The following is a 14,553-nucleotide window of genomic DNA, read 5'->3' on the forward strand; positions in this document are numbered from 1 at the left end:
TATGACATGAATATGGTTAAAATGCCACATTCCAAAGCATCCATTACTATCAAATGTCATATTATTTTAAGATGTTACTCATAATTATATATGTAAAAATAAGGCTATTCTTTTCAAAGAAGTAGATATTATTATCTTCTTTATGTTTTGTGACTATATTTATAAAAATAAATGTTATGATCTATAGGCCTTTTAAAAATGCCCTTTCTTTACCTTGGAACTAGCCCTGGTTCTAGAATTAGATTTCTTTTCACTGTTTTCATAAAATCTGGGGTCATTTTATAAATTTCTTGCCTAACACAAAAATAGGTTATTAAAGGTAAGTTTAAAAAATGCAAACAAGAATCAGGCAAAATGTTTTCATTAATCTGGCAAGAAATCTCTCAGACAAAAATATTATCTACAAAAATTGCAAACTATTAACTTTTAAATGTTGTTACTTTCCTATTTTTCTTAAGAATAATAATTTAGTGATTTAAATAAGCTAATTCTATTTTAAGGAGTATGAAACTAATTTGATTTTTTAATCAATTTGTATCATAAAACATTTATAAAAGTGCAGAGATTATCAAAATACAAATAGGAGAGGGAAAAATGATAAATTTCATACACTGAGAAATATGCAAGAATAAATAAAGCAAAAATGCTGTTTTCTAACCTAGAGAATAAGACTAGCAAAATCAAACATTTTAAATAAGAAGCTAATAGACAGATATATGTGCTCTAATATAAGCATATCAGCTGTTCTTAAGATTTTTTCATAATAAAAATCTTAGAATTAAATCCAGAAATAAAAACAATGAATTAAAAAATGCTTATACTGCATGAGGAATTGGATTACAAGCTACTAATGTCACTTTCTATTCAAATGTGTTAAGATGTTATTCCTTTTAATTTGAGAATGAAATGAAATATGTCTACATGCAAAAGTAAATCCTAGATTTCATATCTACAGTATGATTCAATCAACAAAATGTCAATCTCTGAACAAGATAACTTCTGAACTATACAAAATTTTCACATTTTAATTGTAACTGAAAACGATCAGCATTCACATTCTCTTTTAACTTGAACGCCAAAAACAGGAAGAAAGGCTTGGATGGAAAGCTAATAAGGAACAGAAACAAATCTGGGAGAAAAAAAAAAGAAAAAAAGAAAAGGTGAGTGGAAGCGCCTTACCAGTTTTGGGTGTCAAACTCAAATCTGTGTCAGAAGAAGAGGACTGTCGACTGTAGGACTTGGAAGGTGAAAAGGAATAAGTTTGGTTTTTCAGAGGGGTTGAGGGTCCTGATGAGTGAGTATTGGGGTTGGGATCTTCATTGAAGGGAATCCTGCCAGAAGAAGGTGGAAAAATATTAAGTAATCATGTGCCAAAGGACTCGACGGCGGCAGCATGATCCAAACACCAGGAAAGTATTGGGCAGGGCCAGCAGTCATTTCTTAAGAGTGGAGCTGGGTATGAGGCCAAAGACATCCAATTGCTGTTTAACCATTCATCATTCTCCAGATAAATAATTATCTGCATTGAAACAGTTAATAAGCCACATAAAAAAGCAAAAAAGCATGAAATGGCAGACCAAGGGGGTAAAAAACATTAATAAAAGAAGAAGTAAAAGAAAATAAATACATGACAAAATATTTTCAAACAATGCTTTTTTAAGTTACAAAAGAAAAAATGATGACTGCAAACAGTGTGTGTAAATATTCACAATAGTTTTTATATTTGCACACACAGATATCTTTAAAAGAAAAGCATGTTTCCTTATCCTATAGCATCAAGAGTGCCACAGCTAAAAACACAGCAGAGTGGAACATGAATACAGCTACACAGAAACATTGCACTTGATGCAGAATAGTCACTTACCTGTTTTCCACAGCTCTCTTCCACAGAACAAATCAGACCCTACTGCAACAAGTTTTGTACATAAAGTAAAAAAATAAACAAATTGGAAGCTTTGGCAGCTTTCGTGTTTAGAGTCTTCCAATCAGCAATTTTGTTTCTAACCAAATGCAGAAATATCAGCAAAAAATACATACTGGAGGATGCTCCTAAAAACTCACAGAACAGATACACAAGATAGGGTTCCTGGAGGATCTGTGGAAGAGACTTTGGAAGTGGGAAGAACACTTTCACTTCCATGTAGTTAGAGCTTCTCAGAGCGGCGGCTAAACACAGGATTTCTTCGCTGCCGCTGGACTAGGAGTGAGAAAGGGAGGAAGCAAAGACTGGTGGTACCTGCCTACGCTCCCTGCCTGCCTGCCCTCTGCAGCCACTCTGCCCGTGGCCTGCCTCCCCAGCTCTGCAGTCTGAGCGGTCTCGTACCAGTATAGATGAGAGTGGGAACAGACACAGAGAAGTTCTGAGTAAGTCGTGAGCCAGTAGCAGTGTGAATTGGGCTGTTGTGAGTCGAGCGGCATCCATGGCTTGGAGGATGAACCAGCGGAGACCTGGGGGAATTTGTGGTCAAAGTGGAAGAAAAGAAAACAATACATACAACAGATAGCAAAGTCATGTTAAAATAATTTCAAAGGCGCTTTAGTTAGGGGAGAGGAATTATTATTTATTCCCTGGCATGCACAAAACAGGTTGAAATGAAAAGGAACAGCTAATTATTAATTTGTTAGGATACAGGTATCAAGGATCAGATTAATAAATTAGGATTGTGAATAAGAAAAATTGCAAGCAGATCTGTGAATGGCATTAGATTAAGAAAGACTAAGAGTTGGATTTTAGCTTGCTTTGAAATGTTTGTCATTATTTTGATCACCATAGAGCTTTCTAACCAGTATTTCAGGGAGAAAACACTCATAAAAATGAAAAGTCCAAGGTGAAGTTCTTATACTACCTTTGAAACTGAGATATCGATAATTGCCGATGTAATTAATTATATTTTTATATAAAGAAAGCTTATGTAACAGAACTGTTTCCATCTAGGATCTCAAGATAGGGGTCCTTAAGAATATAAAAAAGACAGACAGCGTCAAGAGAAAGGAGTGAACTGAATGAGTGTAAGCAGATCTGATCATTCCGTATTTCAGCACACCAAGTACAGAGCTTAGAACCAGGCTACACTGGGAACAAAACAAAGCAAAGGGGCACTGCTTTTAAAAACACACTAACTAAGCAATATGAATGACTTTTGTCTAGTTCTCTAACAATATATTATTTAAACTTAAACAAAACTTATTTAAACTACATTCTGAATTGAAATTTTGTAAGATATCAACTTACATCCGGGAAGAGACCGCAGCTATGCATGTGTAAAGATTAGACCAGACACATAGATATGTATTCATCTGTGTCATTTAAAATTTTCATGAAGAAATTTAGATAAAAGGGTTTAGTGATAGTGGATGAGGCAAAATGGTATCTCATATAATTAAGAATCCTAGACTTCATATTAGCAATTATTTCACTGTGTAATGCCTTCCCTTAAGCTCAATGAGATGAAAAGAATCGTAAGTGACTGCCCTCTGAAAAACTATCATATTCCCATTTTTCAGAATTCAAGTTGAAAGGAGGTCAAGAGCACAACCTTCCCTGGCCTTTTTTTCCCCTTTTCCATTGCCCAGTGAACATTCCCAACAATCACAATTTGTCGAGATTCCAAACATGAGTTACCATTAATGGACAATAATGGTCTTTTGTAGGGTCTGTAGACTACTTTCTGAAATATCATTGCTTTTACAATAGGACAAGTGATTCTGCTTTTGTTGCTAATTTAAATTTTAAACGTATTTGATATAAATCAAATATCCATTGGTGATCAGTTTATATACAAACAATTGAGTGAGGCTTTATTTTTGCTTTTTCTTTCTCTGTTGAAGTGACTAATGGAGTTAAAAAGTCTAAGAATCAATGCTGTATAGAGGATAAATTATGGCTCAAGTCTCCTAGAAAGTACTTTTTTTTTAAAGTAGAGAATCGATAGATCATTTAAATGCACTTTCTACCATCAGGATAGTTCAACTAGGGAACACCAAAGAGACTTATACTAAACATCTAAAAGGAAAACATAAACTGATGGAGTAGAACATACCATTAATAAAAGTAAAATAAAATGAATAAAATAATATGAACATTGATAAACGGTCAAATAATGACATCAAATTAAAATCCAAGGACACTGCGGGGATCCTCACCATAATGTATTCCTGGAGTACTAATTCTTTCAGTCTCCTTTCATGAAAGGTTGCCTTACAATAAAACCCTAGTACTATTTCTAACATTAAATCCATTCAGACAGGGACATAATTCAAACTACCTTTTATCAAATTCCTGTCTAGAATCAAGAATGTTAAAATTAAATACCAGAATAATTATAATCAGCTGAGTCAAACAATTTTAAACTAGCACCCAAATGGATTCATTATCAAAAATAGAAAGAAACTGCTTGAAATAAAGCGGCCTGAGGGTTTTGTTTTGTTCTTTAAATAACATGACTTAGGTAGTAAGATGCCATCAGAAAATCTTAATGAAGCATGGTGTGAATGTTAGATAATTTAAGGCAAATGGCTACAACAAAATTAGAAAAAAAGAAAACTTATTAGACAATCCCAGATTTACATTAATGGAACTCTTCCTGAATGCAGGCAAAATGTGCTCCTCCATTACCCACATACCATTCTAAGTACAGCTTTCTTTCCATTAAGTAATTTAATGGAAAGAGGAGAACTTCAGACATCATAGCTGCAAAGGCCAGGCCCCTTCAGGCAGCACAGAAAAAGTGGGAGGGTGGCAGAAGAAGGGACCCAGGTCTTTACTTAAATTTACTACGGAAGGAGAAAAAAACAAATCTAAATCCCTCAAAAAGTTACTTATAGCAATCTGACTTAACCTATAGCAGCAAGCAGTTCATATCTTTTGAAGACATATTTTAAATGGCATATACAGCAAAGTCACTCAATTTATTTAAAACAAATTTTTAACTTATTAATGTATTTCCGAATAAAATTAGGCAACATATGTAATACTGTGCTCCCTCTTGTAACTAAAATTTAATCCTAATCACTAAAGGCCAGCAGAAGGGAAATGATTAAAAGAGAATAAGCTGAGATAAAGAGAAAAATCTCACTTTTACAAAGATTGGGACTGCTTTCTAGTCAACCTCTCTTGACTACTGCTGAACTGGAAAACATTTCGGGTTTTGTGACCACAGAACTCTGACTCCCTGATGACACAGGACAGGGGTCAGCAAACTACACGCTACAGGCCAAACCCACCTTGCCATCTGTTTGGGAAATAAATAAGGTTTATTGGAACACAGATACTGGCATTCATTTACTATTGATGGCTGCTTTCAGGCAACACCGGCAGAGTGGGGTCCTTGCTGTTGGCAAAGACTAAATTATGTCCCTTCTGGTCATTTATAGAAAAACTCTGCTGATCCTTCCTTGATCTAGAAGAATCTGTAGAGCAATGGTTCTCAGTGGAAGTACTACTGGCATTTAGGTTGGAACAGGTCTTTGTTGTACAGAGTTGTCCCTTGCTGTGTAAGACAGTCAGCATTCCTGGTCCTCAACAGAATCATCCCCCTCACCCCAATTATTACAACAGCAAATTTTCATTTCAAGCATTCCTTGTTGACAGCACCACCACCACCACGGTGAGAATCTCTGCCTTAGGCACAAATGAGGACAAAGAAGCCAAAACGAGCCAAGAGAAGTGTTTTGTTGGATCACAAATAGTTTTTTTTAAAAATGTAAGAGTCTAAATTCCTTTAGATCAAGATTGACAAACTCTTTTTTTTGGTAAACAAAGATAAAAACTATATATGGCCAGTGCCTGAAATATTTACTATCTGGCCTTTTATAGAAAACATCTGCCAACATCTGCTTTACACATTCCCCAGTATTCCCCATTTACTTATTCCCAATTATTTTATTTATATAAACTGCTTGGCTTCTATAGATACAGAGTTTGAGACCCCTGCACAGGTCAGTCTTTCCTGCTCTCTATCCTGTGTGCTAGTAACGAGCATAATTGGATTATCAGGTATAGAGTTTTAAGCATTCCCCAGACAATAAGTAAAATCCCACACAATACATAAACATTCATTTTATGCTTTAGGTATACAGTGTCTAAAGATCTGAAACGAGTTTAATTTTACGTTACTTGATTTGAATTTCATATTAAGACAGTATAAAGAAAATACGACGAATATCTACATGGTTTTAAGCTTCAAACTTTGATGGTCATCTCTGATAAGAAAAATCGCCACAGGAAAAATGTTATGTTGAACAATTCTACTAAAATGCTTCAAATCAAATGAAAATAATGTAGGTGAAAGAAAAGAAGCTCCGTAAGAACAGTTCATCGAGTCATACTTACTCCTTCATTTCTTTGGATGGGGAATTACATGCGGGAAGGAATGCTGCTGGGCTACTTAATTTATCCAGTGTGCACGCTGTTCCTATGGCTCGTACCACTAACCCAGATTCGCCTTCCAGATCAAAGCACTGTAAGTACCCAACCACCGCATTTCCTCTCATTTCAAGCACTTTCAAGCCAATCTTCCTCTGCAGTTCGCCTACGAGAAAAGGAAGAAAACTCAGTCGGCCTCATAGCTCCACGTTACATAATATAAAGCCGGATACAGTAGTAACAGAAAAGAGACCCCCAAATTGTAGATCTTTAGAACTTGAAGGGAACCTAAAAGATTATCTGGTCCAGCCTCCTACTTTCAGGAAGGTAAGATATTATTGGCTACATTTCACGGATGGGGCAAGTGCGGTTCACTCATTCATGCATTCGTTTACCAAATAATTTCTGCTTGTGCACCATGTGCCTGGCACTTTTCCTTTCTTTTAAGTGCTAGAGACACAGAGGTGAACAAGACGAAGCCCCAAGTCTATCAGAGTTTATGTAATGGCAGGAGAAATGGATAAAAAATAAGGAAACAAATACAACATAAATATAACATACAGAATACACAGCATGTAATATATTCTAATATAAATATAGTATATATTCATTACATATGATTGTATGTAATGTATATATGATACAAATATGTAGAATAAATACAAATATAAAGCATATAATTAAATTACTATTTAGTATATAAAGTATAACATATATTACGTTACATACAACATTTATATATACTTATAAATATCAATTAAATACAATTAATGCATTAATATAAGTACATAGTTGTATTTTTCTATTTAACTATATGTTTAATATATACAAATTAACATTTGTACTTATAAATACAAATATATACTTGTTAAATATAAATATAACATTTATTTTTATTAATATATATATACACACACACTCATAAATATACATTTTAGATGGAAATAAGTTCTTCAAAGAAAAATAAAGATAATACAGTAAGAGTTGCAAGGCTGGGGGGGAGGGGGGCGAGGTGCAGAAGGAGCTTCAAGATGTCAGAGAAGGACTATGAAAAGGCAACATTTAAACAAAAAGCCTTAGAGAGATTATGCAAACTGTGATTACAAAGGAATGATCAAAGGAGGAAAACCAGAACCCAGTTTCCTACTTTTCTGCTCAGCAGGGAACTTTCCACTATGCTACCTCATGAGCACAATTTCCTTTTTCTACCTAGTTAAGAAGGAGCTACACGTTTCTGATTCTGATTTCTTCTTGCTATGAGGTGGCAATGCACCTTAGGAGGATGGGGCCAGGGGTAGGGAATCAGCCACTTACAATTCAGTCTTCATTGTAGAATTTTAGGTGGCATGCCAAAAGGAAGTGAAGAATTTTAGCATGTTAAGTCAATCAGTAATGAAGTTATTATTTTTTTAAAATACCTGACATTAAGGAAATGAGTCTCTGTCTGGCCTCATTTGATGCCCTTGGTGTGCGAATTCGATCAATCCATTGATATTCTGGGTCTTCATTGACCACAAGTTCTTCTACAAATCCATGAATTATCACAGCTCTGTAGCATTTTGGAATAGATGTTGCTGTTAAAAGAAAATTATCTGTTATGCTTCTATTTATCACAAGGTTAAATTCAACTTTTTAAAAATGTACAACTAAATTCTTACCTTTTGGATATATAGTACGAGAACATCATTTACTGTGATAAGCTCGATGCAATTATAGTAATATTTCTAATCAGTCTTCTAAGTTCAACATGACTACTGTGTGTATGCACATGGCCACTGGATTTTTCTTAAAAAAAATTTCTCTGAACTTGTAAAACAAATTAAGTATCATTTACTTTAAAATCAGGTAGAGTCTGTTTCTGGGTCAGGGCTTCGTACGTAGCAGAGCAACTCCCTCACTGTGATTTACTGAAAGTCAGCCCTTGACACAAGGGTTCGAAACGAAAAAAATTTTTTTTTAAATAATAAATTAAAAAATAATTTTTGAAAATCAGAGAGAGTCCCCAGAATTGTTTCTGAAAAATTAACAATTTTCTCATTGGCCTTAAAACCAAAGTATAGTAGGTTTTCCATTGGCCTTCTGAAATATTAATTTGACTTCCCATATTTAACATTATTAAATTTCCTGTCAAGTGAGTAATAAAATATATTTACTCACTGCAGAAGAATTTCACTCCACATGACGACTGCCTGAATCGGTTTAAATCGTTGAAGAGGTCTACTTTGACAACTACATTGATTTCCCCACGGATACCTATAATTTCAAAAGGAAAATCAAGTTACTACCTCAAGAATCTAAAGTATAATTAAACAATCAAGCAAATAAATGCCAATTATTTTAAAATAATGTACCAATCAAAATAGCAAGGTTAACTTTTCTCCGTGTTATTTTCATTCCTAAGTAGTTTTTTTTTACATTTCCTGAAAACTATGTATGCATTAGGGAATGAGTAATTTTCATCTTCAGCACAAGTCTCCAATTACTGGAACCAAGACTAACTGGAAAGGAGTTCCATTTATATCGATGACAATGATGATGATGACAATAATGTTTGCTGAGCACTGATAACGTTCTAAACGCTTTAGGTGCAGTATGTCATAGTGCACACACCAACCCAATAAGGTAATTTCTATAGAATTATGAGTTAAAATAAGGTCTTCTGCCACAAGTATGACTCTGACATGAAGTCAGGACAGTCAAATGAAAATATTTAATAAATGTTCAGAGATAGGGGCTGAGTCATTTTAATGTGTTAGGGCATCTTCTGAAAAACCCTCTTTCTTGAAATCTCTTTGTTAGCTTATTTTAACTAATTCACTGAGACGAATAAAGCTTCTTTTGTGTTAAATCAGATTCTTGTGTTAGTTGTGAAGAGCATTTACTTTGGGATAATAAAGATCTGACTTTTAATCCTGGCCCCACCTCTGAACTAGCTATTGACACGATGTAACTTATTTAACTTTTATTAAACTTTAATTTCCAAGAAAAAAATTTTTTCAGAAGATGAAATGAACACATAAAAATGGCCTAGCCCCTATGTCGAAATGTTTGCTAAATATTTCTGACTGCTCTGACTTCATGTCAAATTCACACTTGTGGAGAAAGACCTTCCAAGAAGAGTGACTTGTTCATTACCCATGAAATAAGAGATGACTGCTTTCCTAACAAAGGGCCCATTGAGCATATTAAACCAACTGTAATGATATTTTATATGAAATGTCTGGAAAATTCTTTCACTCATATAGCTACTGCCTTTAATCCAAGCCCAGATTAATTCTCCAGCAGCTTTTCTTACTGGTAATGTAACATTTGACTGGATTTTATTTCCTGATTACAAAGATTATATACATACAGTGTAGAAAATATGGAAATAAAGCAAAAGAGGACAAAGAAGAAAAGTTAAATTATAGTCTCAAAATGAAACTATTCAAGGATAAACATTTTATCACTTATTCTACCAATTTATCCAATGATATCACATATATGTAATTTTTTTTTTGTTTCTAAACAAACTGGAGATTGTCTAATAACAGTCTTTTATGATCTGAAATTTGCAATTCGTAGTATATCACGCACATTTCCTTATGCCATTGTTTTGAAAACATGTGTTTTGTTCCGGCTATATAACTGATGGTCTATATATGCTCAAATTTATTTAAGTAAATCCTGTTTTCCAATTTATTTTGCCATTTTAAATATTAGTAAATAAGAGTAGAACACAAATATTGCCACAACAAATATACATAACTCTCATCAAACGTCTTATTTTCTTATAATAAACTATATTAATGGACTCGAATGGTCAAGAATGTAAAACAGGGAGAAGAATGCAAGACTGTAGACAGAAGCACCTGCCAGTTCCTTATGGGTCCATCTGCCATTGTAAAGAGAGAACATATTTCTACACCAGCAGTTCTCAAACTTTTTGATCACAGGACCCCTTTACAATCTCCAAAATCACTGAGGACCTCAAAGAGTCTTTGTCTATGTGGGTTAAAACCTTCAATATTTACTATATTATAAATTTAAATTGAAAATTTAGAAAAATATTTACTTACTCATTTAAAGTAATAATAGTAAATCACTTTATGTTAAAATAAACATTTTTATAAAAACTTGAAAAACAAAAAAATTTAGCAGTAAGAGTGGCATTATATTACGTTTTTGCAAATTTCTAGTGTCTAGCTTAATGGAATAGTTAGGTTCTCATTTCTGCTCTGCAATCAATGTGTGGTAACATCATACATCATAAAACCTCTAGAAAACTTCTTTATACACCTGTAAGAAAATTAGAATTAAAATGGCAATGACATGTAAGCATTACGCTAAAAACAGTTCTCATCTTACTTCACAGAGTCTGTGGAAGTATCTCAGGGACCCTAGATGTCCCCAGACCACACTCTGAGAACTTTGCTTTAGGCAACAAAAAGCTTTTGAAGAATATTTTTTCCTTCGAAGAATTTTTTAGGCAGACAAGTTTCAAGATTATTCACTTAAAAATATGTTTTAGAAACGGAGTGCCAATATTAGATGATTTTTAAATGATGCATTTGCTTACTGTCTGGTACAAAGTTAGCAGGCGTTATATCAAATTATGTTCAGAAAAGTAACAGCTCTATCAACAATACATACTACCACATGTCCACTAAAAAGAAGACATCTTTTGAAGAGACATATTTTTTAAACCACCAAGTAGAGCACAGAAGTCTTTAAAGATAAATTAAAGGATTGTGACTTATTTTCTTAAACTATACTGCTTACCATGAATGGTATCATAAATTGGAAACCATCCTGAGATGACAGTGGCAGCCTCACTGTAGAGTAAAGGATCGATATCAATGTAGACTTTGCCAATGGCATCATTTGCACTGTAAGTATCGTGGTCAAGAACTGTGATCTGGAGAGGTTCATCCTGTAAATCTTCATCGTCCACCTAAAAAAGTATACCTTTTAAAAATAAATCTTGTAATTTAAAAATCTTCATTACCATCAATGTGTACATATACCAGATAGAAATATTAATTAAAGTAGAAAGTAGATTAGCAGTTACCAGGGGCTGGGGAGAGGAGGGCATGGGGAGTTATTGCTGAATGAGTCATTTCTCCTTGGAGTAATGAAAAAGCTTTGGGAATAGTCATGATGGTTCCACATTATATGCATGGGAATGCAATTAATGCTACTAACTCGTACTCTTAGAAATGCTTAAAATGACAATATTTATGATATACATTTTTTACAATTTCAAAAAATTTTTAATCTGTACATTGGTATATGCTAAAATCCAGAGAAAATTTTTGGTATATGCTAAAATCCAGAGAAAATTACTATATAATAATACATTTTTAATCTGGCTTCTCCTATTCATATACTATCATTTTCCAAACTGTAACATGATTTTTAAGACCTCAGTTATTACTAGGAAATATTTTTAGAAAAAAATCACTATACCTGAAATGAAAGGTACTCCATTCCTGTGGAAAAGGGGTCACCTCAAAAAAACAGTCAAAAATGCTGACATTTAAAAACTTACCTCAAATTTAAACCATTCTGAGTTCCACTGAGGGTTGAGGGACTTGAGACACACATCTGTTTTAAAGGTGGTATTACCAAATTTTACCTAAAAACAAGTAAGAAACAATATAAATATAAGTGTCAAAAACGTGAATAAAAATAAAATTGAATGTCAGCCAAACAATGGGAAGATTAGCCAACCAGGGTTAAAAGGACAACCATCCCCTGAGACAAAAGGAAAGAAATTATGGAGGGGTCCAGATAAGTTTACAGACTACACCTGGAACAAGGGATTGCCTACCATTCTGCTTGACTAGTTCCACAGGGGAATTAAAAACAGACCACTGTGTCAGTCTGGAGGAAGCAGTCAACACCACCTTCGCTAAACAGGAGCTCAGACAAAAGAGGAAAGTCTTAAGGGTGGAGAGCCAGCAAAATAAAATCAGACGGTAAAAAGGACAGCTGACTCTTACCATCCCATCAAGGGAATTCAGAACTACAGCTTATTATTCTAAGAATTTAGCAGTAGGTGTATTTCCTAACTTCCTCATCTTTGTTATTTTTTTAATCCTTATCTGGGCATACACAGTGAGCACCAATGAACTATGATCATTAAGGGCTTTATGTTCTTATCTTCAAGGACAATAAAAGGGGCTGGGTGGGGAGACTATCTTATTTCTTAGCCAGTCTTGGCGGGCACTAAATCAAAATCCAAAAGTAAATAAGAAGAAAATGCAGAAGGCAGAGAGCAGGCTAAATCTCTGGGATTTGCTCCTAACAAAGAATGGAGGCTGTGAAACCTCAGACTGGACCTGAGAAGTGGTCAGGAAGCTTCGGAGCAAAATAGCTAGGTAACCACTTCCTAGATTGTCTCGCCTTTCCTAAATTTGATCTTTTTCTCAAGCTCTTCCCTAATTCTGTCAATTATCACCATTACATATCTATCTTAACCACAAAATCCATTAAAGGTTCTCCCTTTTACCCCAATGCCCAGCAAAGAGTTTTGTACATTGTAGACACTTAGGCAATGCTGGTTCAATCAGATAATCTATGTAATCTCCTTTCCCTCTTGACTTACAATCCTATTTTTGGTATTATACTACCTGCAGATATTAATGTTTAATCAGTCCAGAGAACTTTCTAAAGGCAAAAATATCCAAAACTATAGTTATTATCTTCAGTCTATTTTTCTAGTCATTTTATCGTTCAATGTGAATTATCAGGAATGATACCAACCATTTGGTACCTAGGCAGTTTGGTTAGAGGATAGAAAAGTTTTAAGAAATTACATAAAAATAATAACTTCTTACATGGTAAGGAGTATGACAAAGTCAAAGATAAATAAGAAACAGAGAGAAAGGATTTGCCAAATATGTCACAAAGAGCAAATTTCCTCAATTTCAACAAGTTCCTATAAAGCAAAAAGAAAAAGATCAACAAACAGAAAAAAGGAAATTCAAAGAAATGGAAATACAGATGTCTTTTAAACATATCGAGATGATAACCTCATTCATACTAAGAGAAATCGAACTAAACCAGCATTTTTACTAGTCAGGTTCGCAAAGATCAAAGTTTGAAAACACAGTGTGGGTGAGGCACTCATACTCCAATGGTGTGAGTGCAGATTAGAAAAATCTTTACGATGGGCACTTTGACAACATTTATCAAAAATGTAAATGCCTATACCCTTTAAATTTAAACAGAGGTGCACAAAGACATATATCAGCAGCATTATAGTAGCAAGGATTGGAAGTAGCCTAGAGGTCCACTGATCTGTCACTGACTAAATTAAGTGTGGTACAGCCACACAATGCAGTGCTAAATAAAAGAACCGAGTACTTCTCTCTGCACTAGTACCGAACAAGGTCCAAGATACAGCTCTATGCTGCAGAGCAGTATGACATTCTTTGCTGAGGAAAAAAAATGACAAAGTGTTATAAAGCATGTAATATATGCCGATATATGCACAGGTAATTTCTAGAAGGATATACAAAAAATGTCAACAGTGGCCACTCAACAGATCAGTTAAAGGAAAGGCAGTGAGAAGCTGACTCATTTTGGACCTTTTGAGTTTTGAACCATGCACATATAGTCCCTATTTTTTAATGGATTATTTACTGTGCCTTTTTTTCTTTTTATAGTCAACTGTCCACTCCAGCTGTAGTAAAGATTCATAGTCCCCCTGTTGCATTAAAAAAAACAAGCAAAAGACAAGATCTTAGAAAAAGGCTAGAGCTTGTACTTTGCCAGCATTGCGAAGATTCCCCTTCTACTAAAGAAGAATCACAGTTCATTTGGTCTTATTTAATCCAAGGAAGATTTTATTACTCAGCAATTAAGTGAACGCCTTTACAACTCAGAGAACATCAGGGATTTTAACGAGATTCCCTAGTAAAGTAAAAGCATTCTCCTTCCCCACTCATTAGCTAAATTACCTTGAGAAAGAGATTTAACCTGTTATTTAAAGCCGCTTCCTCCTCTGGAAAGGGGAATTGCTGCAAGCATTAAGCGGGATCATGCATGCAGAGACCTAGCAAGATGTCTGGTAGAAAATGCTCATTAAATATTAATTTCTTTTCCTCTCCCTGTTCCCTCAAAGGCTCCTGGATAAACACAAAATGACCGCGTAGGTTAGCAGAACAGTTTGTAACATGTACATTAATACTGGGATATATTTT

The 14,553-nt window shown here is 34.4% G+C and overlaps 1 protein-coding gene across 17 annotated transcripts in view; it reads right to left on the minus strand.

Annotated features, from left to right (window-relative positions):
- C2CD5 (C2 calcium dependent domain containing 5) overlaps positions 1–14,553 on the minus strand; it is a 76,748-nt gene that overhangs the window by 56,278 nt on the left and 5,917 nt on the right. For 10 of the 17 annotated variants that reach the window (XM_031443984.2, XM_064479100.1, XM_064479102.1 and 7 more), the window contains exons 3-8: positions 11,895–11,981; positions 11,126–11,297; positions 8,522–8,617; positions 7,783–7,938; positions 6,332–6,530; positions 1,180–1,331 (exon numbers count right to left, since the gene is read on the minus strand). In XM_031443984.2, coding sequence (XP_031299844.1) covers positions 1,180–1,331; positions 6,332–6,530; positions 7,783–7,938; positions 8,522–8,617; positions 11,126–11,297; positions 11,895–11,981 — 862 coding nt within the window. Of the gene's footprint in view, positions 1–1,179; positions 1,332–2,323; positions 2,449–6,331; positions 6,531–7,782; positions 7,939–8,521; positions 8,618–11,125; positions 11,298–11,894; positions 11,982–14,553 lie in introns of all 17 variants that reach the window. The other 7 variants (XM_031443981.2, XM_064479098.1, XM_064479107.1 and 4 more) reach the window with 1 other exon arrangement.

Source organism: Camelus dromedarius, chromosome 25, assembly GCF_036321535.1.
Source record: "Camelus dromedarius isolate mCamDro1 chromosome 25, mCamDro1.pat, whole genome shotgun sequence".
Classification (NCBI taxonomy): domain Eukaryota; kingdom Metazoa; phylum Chordata; class Mammalia; order Artiodactyla; family Camelidae; genus Camelus; species Camelus dromedarius.